Source organism: Muntiacus reevesi, chromosome 2, assembly GCF_963930625.1.
Source record: "Muntiacus reevesi chromosome 2, mMunRee1.1, whole genome shotgun sequence".
NCBI classification, from domain to species: Eukaryota; Metazoa; Chordata; class Mammalia; order Artiodactyla; family Cervidae; genus Muntiacus; species Muntiacus reevesi.
In genome coordinates, this window is record NC_089250.1 from 251,617,953 (window position 1) to 251,633,510 (window position 15,558).

The 15,558-nt window shown below is 37.5% G+C and overlaps 1 protein-coding gene and 1 non-coding gene across 2 annotated transcripts in view; both read left to right on the forward strand.

Moving 5' to 3' along the window:
- Positions 1 to 15,558, forward strand: part of AP1G1 (adaptor related protein complex 1 subunit gamma 1) — an 85,387-nt gene that overhangs the window by 62,566 nt on the left and 7,263 nt on the right. The window contains exons 10-21 of the mRNA XM_065925697.1: positions 135 to 190; positions 1,238 to 1,351; positions 4,271 to 4,411; positions 5,562 to 5,616; positions 7,937 to 8,059; positions 8,232 to 8,321; positions 8,603 to 8,730; positions 9,677 to 9,781; positions 10,455 to 10,596; positions 10,780 to 10,906; positions 13,852 to 13,959; positions 14,080 to 14,240. Of these exons, the coding sequence (XP_065781769.1) occupies positions 135 to 190; positions 1,238 to 1,351; positions 4,271 to 4,411; positions 5,562 to 5,616; positions 7,937 to 8,059; positions 8,232 to 8,321; positions 8,603 to 8,730; positions 9,677 to 9,781; positions 10,455 to 10,596; positions 10,780 to 10,906; positions 13,852 to 13,959; positions 14,080 to 14,240 (1,350 nt within the window). The remainder of the gene's footprint in view (positions 1 to 134; positions 191 to 1,237; positions 1,352 to 4,270; positions 4,412 to 5,561; positions 5,617 to 7,936; positions 8,060 to 8,231; positions 8,322 to 8,602; positions 8,731 to 9,676; positions 9,782 to 10,454; positions 10,597 to 10,779; positions 10,907 to 13,851; positions 13,960 to 14,079; positions 14,241 to 15,558) is intronic.
- Positions 1,629 to 1,714, forward strand: LOC136162313 (small nucleolar RNA SNORD71). Its single transcript, XR_010662116.1, has one exon. It is a non-coding gene; the product is annotated as a small nucleolar RNA SNORD71 (small nucleolar RNA).

Below are 15,558 nucleotides of genomic sequence, written 5' to 3' on the forward strand. Positions count from 1 at the left end.
CTAGCAATCTGTAGAAGTGCTGACTAAACTACCACCTTTAAATAGTTTGCACTCATCAGAGTCCAGAAAGTGGTCCTTAAGCAATATAGATGTTTGATTTTTTAAAATTCTTAACCTATGCTATTTTTCTGTAGGTCCTAGCCATAAATATCCTGGGTCGTTTCTTATTGAACAATGACAAGAATATCAGGTAAGTAAGCTGAAAAATATCTTGTATCTGGCCATTATAAACTCAGTGTATTCATGAGTGACTTTGCTGAAGATCACACATGTAGAGTGACATATCTAGAACTTCAACTCAGGATTTTTATTTTTAGTCTAATCTTAAAACTGTTTTGATAAGAATTTGAAGATTTGCCTAATGAGTTAACTTTTAGTCCTATTTATGCTTTACTGTCACGCATCAGCAAACTTTTTCTGTCCGGGAACAGATGGTCTGTGTCATAGACTACATGGGCCTTAGGGTCTCTTTGGCAACTACTCAGCTCTGCCTCTTGGTGCGAAAGCAGCCACAGACTGTGTAAATGATGAATATGGCTGTATTGCAATAAAAACTTGTTTACCAAACCAGACAGCAGAGGGCTGTTCTAGGCTTAGTTTGCAGACCCCTGCTCTCAGTTAAGAAGAGTAGAGCATTTCAGTTGCAAACCTAGAAGATGTTTGTAAACTCCAGCTACTTTTAAAAAATGAATGAATTTATCAGTGTTATTTTTTTAATTCTTTATCATGTTATGATTGAAAAAAAATGTGGAAATAATCATTATGGTACCCTGAATCATCATCTCCTTCCTGAAGAATTTTTTATACTTGCATGGTAAATTCAAAGTTTTGTAGGGGCAGTTTTGGTACTGGTATCAAAAGCAGAGAAAATACAAATGGTAAAATTGAAATAATTTCCTCTTGCGTTTTGGGACTCAGGCAGCCTGAAAAGGCATAGTGTATGTTTATTTTGTTGTACTGTTTGAAGGAGTTTGGAAGAATCGAGTCAGTCACTTTTAGAAGTTTAAATGGACTTGACCATGAATGCAAATCTAAATCCCAGGCTTCTGGATGCCACAGCTTTTGATTATAGTGTTGTTTATGGCTTTACAGCGTTCCCATTTTACCAAGTCTGTTGTGTCTTTTATTTAACTATGTAGTTTTCAGTAGTCATTGAACATCATCTTTGTCATTAAACAGAGAACTATCCTGAATTTACCATTTTAATTCTGTTCTTCTGAAACTTTGTTTCATCCAGATATGTAGCTTTGACATCTTTATTGAAAACTGTGCAGACAGATCATAATGCAGTACAGAGGCACAGAAGCACAATTGTGGACTGTCTAAAAGATTTGGATGTCTCCATAAAACGGTAACAGATCATTGAAAGTTCTGTGCCCCACCATCCTCCATTTGATAACTTTGTAATAGAGTTTTGACTGGGAGAATGTTAACATTTATGTATTTAGTTATTATTTTGACCAAGTAAATCCTTTTTTCAAAAAGAATTGGTAGGAAGAAGTTTAGATCAATGAAAGAGACCAGTAAGGAATACTTAAGTGCACCCTGAAGTTACCCTTGATTCTTTGTTAAATAAAACAGGTACAAGTAGGATGGGCATACGTTTACTTATCAGAGGTACTGTGTTCTGTGTGCTGGAGGATGAAGATAAGGAGTGATCCATCGGCTGAGTGTTCTATCACTATGCTGAGACTCGAATGGCTGACAGCACACATTTTCTTGCGGTACTTATGCCCCAAGATACTAGAGGCAGCCTGTTAAAACAGTGCATCTGGGAATGACTTTTAGGCAGCACGCAGGACTTAAAAAAAAAAAAAAACTTTTATATTGCAGTATAGCTGATTAACACTGTTCTGATAGTTTCAGGTGAGCAGCAAAGAGACTGAGCCATATATATACATGTATCCATTCTCCCCTAAACCTCTCTGCCATGCAGGCTGCCACATAACACTGATGTGGCATACAGTAGGACCTTGCTGGTTACCATTTTAAAATAACAGCAGTAAAAAAAATAATAATAATAAAATAACAGCAGTGTGTACATGTCGATCCCAACTCCCTGTCTCTTCCCCCATTTTGTCTCTGCTGGCAACCATAAGTTCATTCTCTTAAGTCTGTTTCTGTTTTGTAAATAAGTTTGTTTGTATCATTTCTTTTTAGATTCTGCATATAAGGAATGTCATATGATATTTCTCCTTTTCTGTCTCACTTTACTCATTATAGGACTTTGAAAGGCATATATTTTTTCTCTTGATCAATTAACTCCACTGGTCCTCTTCTTAGAATAACTGTACGTGTTTGTAAAGCCTAGTTATAGTAGGCTTCAGTGAACTTTTGGTTTACTATTCAAACTAGAAAAAATTTAATTTGAACTGATCTCTGAAACTATTCACTTAACAAACATTTATTGATAATTGATAATTATCAATTGATATTGATAATTTTATTTGCAGAGAACAGGTGTTAAGTGCTTGGGCAAACTAAAAATAAGACCTGGTCTCAGTAATAATGACTTTTATATAAAGCTTTGTGAAGGATTTATAAGCACCCTCTCAGTTGGTTCTCAGAGCAAACCAGTAAGAGAAACTAGGCAATTACTTCTCTCCTCAGTTAACAGTTTAAAGTACAGTCCCAAAGGAATCAAATGACTTAACTCTAAAGCTTACTCCTTGACAAGGCAGACCTCGGAATAGAAATCAGACTTTCTGACTCCTATTGTGTTGTTTCTCTATAGCTCTTGACTGGGCTTTGCATTTCAAAAGTAAAACCTGGGTCTTTTGACAGGTTATATAGCCTAGCAGCTGAGACTCTGGAGCCAGAAGGCCTCATTTCAAATGCTAGCTCTGCCGTTAATAAGCTTGATCTGGTTACCTAGTATTTCTGTGCTTCGGTTGTCTCCATATACTGTGTAGATACAGGAGCACCCACTTCCAAAGGTTATGCGGGATTAACTGGAGTAACATATGTGAAGCACTTAAGCACGGTATAAAAATTAGCTATTATTGCATTTCTGTAAGGATTGAGTTTTTGTTGCTTGTAGATTAAGATGAAAGTATTTTCATCTTATTAAACTGGTATTTTTGGAAGTAAATTATATGCCATGGTTTGACATTATTGACCAAATATGAAAAGATGCGTGTAGTAACTAGCATATCCATATTTACCTTGGTTGCCAAATTTGATAGGCAGCTATTTGTTATTGTTGTTCAGTCGCTCAGTCATGTCCAACTCTTTGCAAGCCCATGGACTGCAACACACTGGGCTCCCCTGTCCTTCACTGTCTCCCGGAGTTTGCTAAAACTCAAGTCATGGTGGTGCTATTATAGAAACTCCTGTTTGCTCTCATAGCGAATATTGTTTTTTCCTTTTCATGGCTCTGACTGTCTTTTTTAGTTTTTCTTTCCAGCTTTATTGGTATATAATTATATGAGTCTAAGATGTGCATCACATTGCTTTGTCACACCTTATTGCAAAATGATTTTCACACTAGCGTTAGTCAATTCCTGCAGCATATCACATAAGTACCATTTCTTTTTTGTGGTGAAAATATTTAAAATCTACTCTCTAAGCAGCTTTCAAGTTTATTAATACATCATTATTAACAATAGCCATTATGCTGTACACTAAATCTCTAGAACCTGTTTATCTTACACATGTAAGTTCATGCTCTTTGACCAATATCTCCCTATTTTTTCCACCCCACAGACCGTGGTAACCACCATTCTAGTTGTGTCTCTATGCATTTAGCTTTTTTAGCTTCTACATATAAGTGATATCAGACAATATTTGTCTTTCTCTAACTTATTTCACTTAGCCCGCAGGGTTTGTTTTTATTCTAATCACCTGTATACCTTTTGATGTATTGTTACATCATCTTTGGGTTGAAGTGGATGTAGTAAAAGAGTTTGGTGACAGTATATCACATTTTTAACTGTTGATGCAGAGAGATAGTATCTTTGAGTATTAATTTCTTTGCCTCTCTTTTTGAACCTTTTAGGTATTCTAAATATCAGCTTCATAGAATAAACTGTTGAAGCCAAACTGTTTTTAGTAGTGTGTATCTTTTGGGAATTTTTGAAGGAAAGCATTGATGAAAATTCAAAATAATTTTGTTAATTTTGGTTATCTCGTGTGCAAAGATTGGGATTGCAAAGATCATGCAAAGACATCAATACATCCACTGGTGCTTGGTGTTCAGGGACAACATACCTGGGTCTTTGTTTCATTCCCACTGTAAATATCATAACTTTTTTCCCTCTCTCCATGGAAGGCGTGCAATGGAATTGAGTTTTGCTCTGGTAAATGGGAATAATATTCGAGGCATGATGAAGGAGTTACTTTATTTTCTGGATTCATGTGAGCCAGAATTTAAAGCAGACTGTGCATCTGGAATCTTCCTTGCTGCAGAAAAGTAAGATTTAATTTTTACATTCATTGGTAAAAAATGCTTGAAACTTTTTGGAAAACATGAAGGAAATGTTGTAAACATGTTTAAACATGTAACATTTATTTCAGGCTTCCCATTAGAAATTGGGTTTGAGAAGGTCATTCTAGTCAGTATTTATGTTAAGCATTATACTAAGACCAAAATAATCCTACTTTTATAAAATCTCCTCTTGTATCTGTTCTTTAACCTCTCTTCTATGATTCCCTTTTAATGAAGAGAATAGAAAAGTTATAACATTTGAATTATGGTTCTGTGTAAAACTTTATGGGATGAAGTCCTCAGGATTTTGATAGTGTGGTTATTTCTTCTCTTTTCACTGAATTTAAGGGGAGGCAAGTTCCTAGTCCTGGCGTTACCTGGGTCTGGGAACAGTGCCCTTTCTTCTCTGTCCTCTCCTGTCCTGACTTTATGATTTGTTTTCTAAGAAAAAACTGGAGAGAGAGTCCTCAGTTCTCAACTCAGTAACTTCTATTGCAGTATTTACATCTGAATTTGACCATGTACTGTTTCATCACCCATTGAAATGGGAATTGGTGCTAGTTTAATTGCTGGTAGTTTTGAAGGTGAAATGTGTCCAGACACAGGCCCTTAACCTGTGAACCTCAAGACTATAGGACAGGAGTTTTGAAAGTCACTGTGTGTGTGTGTGTGTCTCTGTGTGTGTGTGTGTGTGTGTGTGTCTGTCTGTGTGTGTGTCTGTCTGTGTGTGCGTGTATCTGTGTGTGTGTGTGTTGCTTAGTCATGTCCAACTCTTTGCAACCTCATAAACTGTGTGTGTGTGTGTGTGTGTGTGTGTGTGTGTGTGTTGCTTAGTCATGTCCAACTCTTTGCAACCTCATAGACTGTAGCCCACCAGACCCCTCTGTCCATGGGATCAACACTGTAGTGGGTTGCCATTTCCTTCTCCAAAAGGAACTATAGAAAGAAAGTGAAGTCGCTCAGTTGTGTCCGACTCTTTGCGGCCCCATGGACTGTAGACTACCAGGTTCCCCCATCCATGGAATTTTCCCGGCAAGAGTACTGGAGTGGGTTGCCATTTCCTTCTCCATGAAAGTCACTGAGCAGAGCTTAATTTACAGGTTCAGTTTTTTCACCTGTGCCATTATTTTCTCAGGTATGCACCTTCCAAACGGTGGCATATAGACACGATTATGCGTGTTCTGACAACGGTAAGTAGTTTTTTTAGGTAAGTGTGTACTAAGTGCTGGATGTATCAGTTAATGAGACAGACAAAGTTCTTATTCTCATGCAGCTTATGTTCTAGTGGGGAAGGTGAGAAATCCTTGGGGAAAGAGGGATGCTCCTGTTAGGCAGGGGGGAATGCTGTGAAAAATACTAGAGCATCATGAGGAACTATAGTGATGACAGAGGAGAATGAGATATGGGGCAGTGGGCCAGGTTCTTGGGTAGAATAGTCAGGGCAGGTCACTCAGAGGAGGTAACATTTGAGTAGAGAACTTGGTAAAGTGGTGAGCTGTGCAAAGATTTGGGAGAAGAGTGTACAAACCAGAGGGAACAGTTGGTGTTGCAAAGCACAAGGGTAGGCAACAAGCTTAACGTGTTTGGAGAGCATCAAGAAGGCTGGTGCAGCCAGTATGAGAGCGGCAGAGAGTGGTTTGAGGCAGGGGCTAGGTTCTATAGGCCTCACAGGAGTTAGGATTTTATTCTGAATATGATGGGAAATCATTGGGAAGCTTTGTTTAGTTTTGGTTTGGCTGAACTGTGTAGCATGCTGGATCTTAGTTCCCAGACCAGGGATCGAACCCATGCTCTCTGCAGTGGATTCGCAGAGTCTTAACGAGTGGGCCACCAGGGAAGTCAAAACCTTTCTTTAAGAAAATGCTCCGACTTCTCATTTTTCCAGTCAGTTTATATTCTCTTACTATACAATTATATGCCTTTTCTTAGTTAGCCTGTTGATGTGCTAGGTTACATTAATTGATTTTTAAAAATTATTTATTTAATTGAAGTTTAGTTGGCTTGCATTAATTGAATTTTGAATGTTGAATCAGCCTTCCATATCTGGAATAAATCCCAGATTTATGGGATTGGTTGTTGTGTATAGTTTTCTTGAATACATTATTAGATTTGATTTGTTGAAATTTTAAGGATATTTGCACCTGTGTTCATGAGATACTGGTCTGTAGTTTTCTGTTCCTGATGTTTTATTTGACTCTTGTTTTATTTAGTAGTGTGTTGTTTAATCTCCAAATATTTGGGGACTTTTCAGCTATCTTTGTATTGCTTATTTCTAGTTTAATTTTGTATGATTTCTGTTCTTTTAAATTTAAGATATTCTTAATGGCCCAGAATGTGATCTGTCTTGATGAATGCTCCATGTGAGCTTGAGAAGAATATATATGCTGTTGTTTATGACATGGTCTGTAAATGTCAATTAGATCATGTTGATGCTTTCTCATAAAAACATTCTGCTTTTTCCCATTAGGGACGAATATAAATATTTAAGTCACACCACTAATTACCTGCTTTTTAGTGTCTTACCTTTCCTTTCTGCCAGTTTCCCCAAAGTTCTCCCTCCATCTTTGTGTTTCTTAACAGGAGTGGGTATCCTACCCATCTGGGATTTTTTTCTTTTTTTTTTTTTTCTGTATCATCTTCAAAGTACACGTGTGTAGGCCAGGTCTTGGTCCTGTAAATCAGATCCACTCTTCTATCCAATAATGGGAGGTTGACCAAGGTGGGCACAGCTTCCACAGTTGGTATATCCCGTGCAGCTTGGTTACCATAATGCTCTTGTGAGGCCAAAATTTAGTTTCCTCATAGGTTAAATAGCTTTACTTTGTCTCCATGGTGGTAAATCTCAGATTCCATTTGTCAACAGGACAATAAAGAGATCGTTTTTGTTTTTGTTTTTGTTTTGAGGTGTGGATAATGAAATAAAAAATACTTCCCTTTCCTGGGGCTACGTATTGGTTCTGTATTTATAAACTCTAGTTTTTGAAGGACTGTTAGGTTTTAAAGAAATTCTGATTTTTAGAAAGTTACTGTTTACTTCAGTTTTATCTTACTTTATTAAGCCTTTTTGAACTGTTAATATACAGCCCTGTCTCCTTCCCCCAGAGTAGTGTGACTACCATAGCCAGCTTGTATCCTTTTAACACCTGTGTTGAGGAGTTGTGGGAAGGAAGTTGTTGTTGTAATTAAGTTCCCAGTAAATGTATTTCTTACAGTTTTGCATTAGTAGACTATCTATTTTGAGTAGAAAGGGCCATTCTTGAAATTCTAAACCTTTATATTTTAATTTTACTTTGGACAAAGGGAAGATTTTATCTTTTTATGAAACCTTAGAACTTAGAATATTCATTTAAATACGACTTTGAAATTTGAGCTGCTTCTCAACATGAGAATTGGAAACAACTTTATCTTGGAGGGTGTTTTGTAGTAGTCTCCTCTGAGCAACAACGACACTAGCTGACTTTTCTTATTACCGTTGTGTTTCTTGGGGTAACTGTCTGCATTTCCTTTTAGGCAGGAAGTTACGTTCGTGATGATGCCGTTCCCAACTTGATCCAGTTAATAACCAATAGCGTGGAGATGCATGCCTATACTGTCCAGCGCTTGTACAAAGCAATTCTTGGTGATTATTCTCAGGTAAGTACTTTTACTTTAAGGGGGGGAATTGCCTTTATTTTTCTGATATGTTCTTATTACTATCACTCTTAGAGGTGCTTCAGTTGTGACCTTTATCGTTGGATGACCTATGGTTTGTATTAATCCTTTAAAGGATAAAAGTCTTTGACCAACTGTGACTTTTTTTTGACAGCAACCTTTGGTGCAGGTCGCTGCGTGGTGTATAGGTGAATATGGAGATCTTCTTGTGTCTGGCCAGTGTGAGGAGGAAGAGCCTATTCAGGTACCCTTTGTTCCTCTTTGTTAAAAAAGGGATTTTCTGGTTTTAAGAGTAGTGTTTAATGAGTTGAAGTCAATTCCTTGAAAACCTTTTAAAGAAGCAATGGCAGAATTATAGATTCATTGGAAAACTTGTTCATTTTTCAGTTGGAACCTACTGGGCCATTGTGAGATTTGAAAATCACCTTTAGGACCCTCTCCCCACCCCATCATATTGACTTACATTGTTTCTCTTGCCTTCTGGCTAAAGAGTGAGAGTGTCATGTTTCCATTTTTTCTCCCCAGGTAACAGAGGATGAAGTGTTGGATATTTTAGAAAGTGTCCTAATATCTAATATGTCCACCTCTGTGACACGAGGTTATGCCCTCACTGCCATTATGAAGCTTTCTACTCGATTCACCTGTACTGTAAAGTGAGTATGAAGAAAAAGTAGGGTGAACATGTTTTGTCATTTAAAAAATTTTTATTTTGGGAAATTTCAAGCAAAGGCAAAAGTTGAATGGTAAAATCAGCTGCCTATACCTGTTATTCCTCAATAACAGTCATCACTTTATGGTTAATCCTTATTATATCTATACTTTGCTCCCTGTCATCCCTTCATCCCACCACTGCTTAATTTGAAGGTAAAAACTAATGTTTTTAAAATCAGGTATCTGATGCCTGTTTTCTTTTTTAAAGTACTGACGTTATTTTCCCATGTAAGGGTTCTGGTTTATTATAATCTTGAGATATCTGAATTGGAAGAAAATCATTTTGGTATTTAAATCTTTAAATTTTGCCTTTTTTTTTTTTTAAAAGCACTGTTTTGAATGAAACTCAATTCTTGGGTCAGTTTCCCAGCCAAGCATGTTTAATACAAACTTGGTTCTCTCAGACCTTCTGCTTTTGTTTTTAATGTAAAGCCTCATGAAGAATGATAATTTTTACTGTTTAAATTGTGAAGTATAAGAATTTGGTGTTAGGCAATGACAGACTTTGCTTAATAAAAGTCTAATGCTATGACCCTTTTGTTGATAAAAGCTTATCACTGTAAAGTTATTAAAGAAGGGAATGAACACTATAAATTTATTGTTTTGTAGCAAATTAATAATTGGTACTTTTGTTTATAAAATTTTAGGGTATGAGATATTCAACAGACAAAATCTAGCATTAGAACCTGAATAAATTCTGATGGTCTTGAGCTATCTGTTAGATGACCATAAAGGAAAGGTCTTTTGTTTTTGAAAAAGTATGTACATTAAGAAAAGATCAACACTTCAAAATTTTAACCAGAAACCTCTGTTTTAAACACTATTCTTTCTGCTTGTTTATGTATTTTCTTTTGGATGTTTGAATTTGTTTGTCATTTTATCCCAAAGCCGAATTAAGAAAGTGGTTTCCATCTATGGAAGCAGCATTGATGTGGAACTCCAGCAGAGGGCAGTAGAATATAATGCACTTTTTAAGAAATATGACCATATGAGGTAAGTAAAAGAAACGAAACAGTGCATGTGCCTCTTAGCATCCCGAACACTTTGTCATGGTAACCTGTAAAGGAGTTTCATCACTCATGCTTTATTGGCGGGACTTCACAACCCTGTTCAGTTCTCACTGCTGGGCTAATTGTGTTTTGTTCATCTTCTGTTCTGCCTAGCCTCTAAAGAAATAAACGAACTGTGTTCTTTTAGTGCCCTTTTCCCCTTCCTCTTGATAAGGAAAGTTTTCTTCATTTCCATTTTATTTGGTGAAGAAGTGAGAGATGTTTTATCTCAGGAGAATCTCATTGAGATATCATTACTATTACCATTGTGTATATCTTTTTTCCCCTTTCTGTTGTGCAGTATCTTCTTGATTGGAAACTGCTAATATGTACTTGTTTACCTTTCTTTCATTACATTTTCTCTGTCACTGAGAATTCTCAGGCTCTCGGGATTTGGATGGACAGTTTGTCCATTCAGGGTTTCCTGCCTGCCCTTAATCCAATCAGGAATGTAGGTCATGTATTCTTGTAATCCAGCTTCTATTTTAGTATATGTGTTGGGATGTGAGGAGGGGAGATGTCTCTCCACATTTGGCTGGCGTATAGTTAACAGTGATTGTTTTGGGTAGGGAATCTAGGTTAACTGCCTAGAATTTAACCACTTCAGATTCTTCCAGGTCTGCCCTGCTTGAGAGAATGCCTGTCATGGAGAAAGTTACCACAAATGGCCCTACTGAGATTGTACAGACAAACGGAGAGACAGACCCAACTCCTCTAGAGACAAAACCACCGCCCTCTGGGCCACAGCCCACCAGCCAGGTAGCTTTCCCTTGCTTATCTTCATGATCTTTTGGTTGCTTAGACCCTATCTCTTAGGTGATTCCCTTCAGTCTTCCTGGGTTGATTGATAATTCTGTTCCCTATTTTTAAGTATTGAAAGGGCTTTGTGTTAGATAACAGATCAGACAGTGACAATGAATAAGATATTATTTCCTTGTTTAGGCCAATGATTTATTGGATTTGTTGGGAGGAAATGACATAACACCTGTTATTCCAACTGCACCTACAAGCAAACCAGCTTCTGCTGGTGGAGAGCTTCTTGATTTGCTGGGAGACATCAACCTTACAGGTGAGGCCAGACTAGAGTTAATTTCTCGCTTTTCCAGGGATAAGGGCCTTAGGGAAAAGCTACATTGAATGTAGACTTTCTGTCTAGCACATGAGACAGTTGAAGATGGGAGAGGGTAAGTGAAAAAAAGCAAGAATCTTCACAATATCTGGGCTATGTTGCCATACTAATACTATACAGGTAATTCACAGAGATTCCTCAAAGTCTAATTTTTAATTTTTGGAGAGCAAATTACCCACAGTGTTTTAAGACAGAAAGGACAGTCTCAGGCTAGAAAAGAAGCATATCCCAAGAAATACATTACTTTTTCTTAGGTTTCTTTGTACTCATGGTTAGTTTCCAAGAGCCGTGACCATTTGTGGAGAGTGGAAAGATCCTGTTTTCCTCCTTCCTTCTCCCCCTTTCTTTCTCCTTTGTGTTAAAGCAATGGAAGGATAAAATTATCCAGGATTATAATATTCAAACATAACTTTTCATTTGGGGATATCTTATCTTTATTTACATGTAGTAGACATTTATAATTAGTGTATTCAGAGATACTGTAAGCATAGGAGATCAGGAGAATCCAAGGATATCACTGTAGCATATAATTTCTGTCTTAAGTGACTTCTCTAAAAGTGAAATGGATGGAGAGTTACAGTATACATGACCTTGAGTGGAAAACGGCTATAGGTTAAGGATATTGGATGCTTATCTAAACTGGCTATCACAGGCTTAATGGTGTTTTCCTAACATAACTGCCTCCCAGAACTTATGGTTTATATTTATGTCTTAACAAAATTTCAGAATATTGCTTGTCATGTGCTTAGGGCCATTCACAGTCAGTTTCAAATCCCGGGTTGCCAAAGCTGTCCTGGATATATGGAAAAGCAAGAACAACCCCATGTTTAAAACATGGTGTATGGGGACCTTCCTGGCAGCCCAGTGGTTAGGACTCTTGTGTTTCACTGCCATGTGCCCGGGTTCAGTCCCTGGTCAGGGAGCTAGGATCTCACAGGCTGTGTAGCAAGGCCAAACAAACAAAAAAACCAAAGCACAGTGTATCGATTATATGCTTTACTTATTAACATATTAGCATTTTCATGTTAGTGTATAATCTTCACAATTATAATTTTGAATGGTTGTCTAATATTTTGATAAGTTTAACCATTATTTATTCAGTTCCTTACTATTGGGCATTTTGCTTGTTTCTACATTTTTCTTATCATAACTGATGCCTCAGTAAATATTGTTATTACATATATTTGCCCAAATTTATTTTGGGTTTACATTCTTGGGCTCAGTTAAGTTAGGCTTACTCTTTCTGAATCTGTTTAAAATAAGAATGATTTTTATCATCATAGGGTATTTGTGAGGAATAGTGACTTAGTGCATGCATGACACATAGTAGGCACTTGGTAAATGTTACTAACCTTTTCCTCAATGTCTATGAATTTCACTGTATAGTCATAAATATTACATATTTTTAAGAATACCCTAACAGTTGAAACGGAGAAGGCAATGGCACCCCACTCCAGTACTCGTGCCTGGAAAATTCCATGGACGGAGAAGCCTGGTAGGCTGCAGTCCATGGGGTCGCTAAGAGTTGGACATGACTGAGCAACTTCACTGTCACTTTTCACTTTCATGCATTGGAGAAGGAAATGGCAACCCTCTCAGGTATTCTTGCCTGGGAAATCCCGTGGACAGAGGAGCCTGGTGGGCTACAGTTCATGGGGTTGCAAAGAGTTGGACATGACTTAATGACTAAAAAACACCACCAGACAATGAATAGTATCTTATTTTGTCAGTCTACCACAATTTACTTACCCATTATTTTGATGGTGAACATTTTGATTGTTTCTAGAATTTCATTGTTAGAAATTATCTTGCCCTGCACACTTTCTGTATTTGTCTGCCTGTGTAAATATGCAAGAATCAAAGCATTCCTAAGAAAGGCAGTGGATCTCAACTGGGGGAGATTTTGCCCACCAGGGATTGGCAGTGTCTGAAGATACTTTTGGTTGTCAGAACTGAGAGGATTCCAGTAGTGCTGAATCCTACAGTGCACAAGACAGCCCTTCACAGCAAAGTCTTATCCAGCCTGAAATTTTGTTAGTTTTGCAGTTGATACCTTTAGTTTAAGGGTATACTTGTATTCAACTCTATTGTTGTTTAGTTGCCGAGTTGTGTCTGACTCTTTGGCGACCCCATGGACTGTAGCTCCTCTGTCCATAGTATTTCTCAGGCAAGAAGACTGGAGTGAATTGCCATTTCCTTCTCCAGAGCATCTTCCTGACTCAGGGATCCAACCCACATCACCTGCATTGCAGGAGGATTCTTTACTGCTGATCCACCAGGAAAGCCTGTATTCAACTCTGCTACTGCCAAATTGTTCTCCAATTTACAAGCCTATGGCAGAGATTAGAATTCCCCATTGCTTCATAGTCTTACCAGTATCTGGTGTTATCAGACACTGAAATATTCACCACGCTGGGGGGATGTGAAGTAGCACCTCATCATGGTTGTAAATTCCCTTTCCTCATTACTCATAAATTTGAGCATCTCTTTTCGTAATATTCCCTTTTCATTCATATTTCTTCTGTGAATTGCTTGTACATTTCTCTTTTTTTCCTCTGCTTGTACATTTCTCTTACCACTTTTAAATTGGGTTATCTTTATTAACTTGTAGAAGGTATTTATAGTTTTGGATACTTGTCCATTTGTTATTTTGTAGCCTACACTTTCTTCTGCCTTTGGTCCATTTTTTGATGATATTTTTTAGTGAACAGAAGTTACTCATTTTAAAGTATTTGAAATTTTTAATTCTTTATTTTTATGGTTCATGCTTATTGGAAATTGTTTAAAGCCTCCTCCCCTTAATTTGAGATTGTGATAATTTTCTTGTGTTCTCTTGGTGGGATTTGTCAGCTAAGATTGACTTAACTGTGGGATGTGTCATTTAGGTGCTCCAGCTGCTGCTCCTGCCCCTGCCTCAGTCCCACAGATATCCCAGCCCCCCTTCTTGTTGGATGGGCTTTCATCACAGCCTCTCTTCAATGACATTGCTACAGGTACCGTTACTGGTGTTATCATCATTAGACCTATGAGAAGTAGTTGTTGAAGAAAGGAGGTAGTGATTTGGCAAGCCTTAGGTTGACTGCAACTCTACTGACGTTCCTGTGCTCTCCCAGGCATCCCCTCCATCACAGCGTACAGTAAGAATGGCTTGAAGATTGAGTTCACCTTTGAACGGTCCAACACCAACCCCAGTGTCACCGTGATCACGATACAGGCCTCCAACAGCACAGAGCTGGACATGACGGACTTTGTTTTCCAGGCTGCAGTACCAAAGGTACTATAATTGTCTTCTTGGCCTTTATCCTTGAATTAAAAATTGTTGATTATTTTTTTATGCTTTTGGTAAGGGATATATTTTAGTGCCTAGAGATTAAATTTGCAGATTCAACTCAAACTAACAGTAATGTAACTGTTATGGTCCATTGGAGTGTGTCATTTTTAATGAATACTTTTGCTTAGTCATAAATATTCTTACAATTAGTATTATAGGATAAAGGAAGTACAGTCTAAAAGTAGTTAAAGAGTAGAAATCTACAGGGTGGTTCATTAATGCTCAGGGTATTGAGGATAGATTGGGGTTCAGTAATACAGTGGTGAAGACCTAAGAAACAGAAATCCTAACATGGAATTAAAGTTCAATCAAGATGAGAGACTTCATGTATTTGGTATTCTCTTCTAGTCACTGGATCAGAATTTAAAGCTTTTGTCTCTTGATAGTGTAAGTGAGAGAAACATTCCTCCTTCATTAACATCTAGCTAACTATTGATGCAATGACTGCTCGCTTCTGTAAATTGAAGTTTCGTTTATACCAGTTCTTAGTTTAAGGAGTGTTTATGTTCATTGTTGAATTATGAAAAGTTTTGAAAAAGAGTTCAGAATGAAGAGTGGGCAAGATTTATCTGTAAACGTTGAGATAGTAAGTATTTCAGGCTATATGCTGTCAAAGTGCCAGTACTGCGATGATACATAAAGGCGCATGGCTCTGTTCCAGTGAAACACTTGCAAAAACAGGTGTGGGTTGATTCTTGGCCCATGGACCATATTTTACCAACCCCTGGGATAGATTAGGCTAAATGAATCTTTTCAGTCACTTGTGAGGTATGACATTCAGACAACACAGTTTTGGAAATTGAAGACCTTTTATTTGTGGTTACTACTGCCTTTGCATCTGTCTTTTACTTCCATTTTTAGGAGTTAGAAAAATGTAGATGTTTTAGAAGCAGTAGAGTTAGTGGTTTCAATACTAGTTGTATGACATTAAGCAGCTTACTTAATCATTGTGCCTCAGTTTCTTTATTTGCAAAGGGGGCCTGTCATCATGATATCTACTTCATAGGGTTTCTTTGAGGAATAAATGAGTTTTACGTGCCAGGTACTGTCTTGTTTAAGCTCTTTTCATGTGTTTGTTAGCTTCTACGAATTAGGGTTTTATACTTACTACTTTAGGCTGCTGCTTTAACGCATGCCCCCTCTGCTTTAAAGCATGGCATTATTCTTGGTGCTGTACTATACAATGCCTATTTGCATATTATGATGTATGTGGAACTTCAAAACATTGTATTTCATAGATTCTACTAATACTGATTTTGCT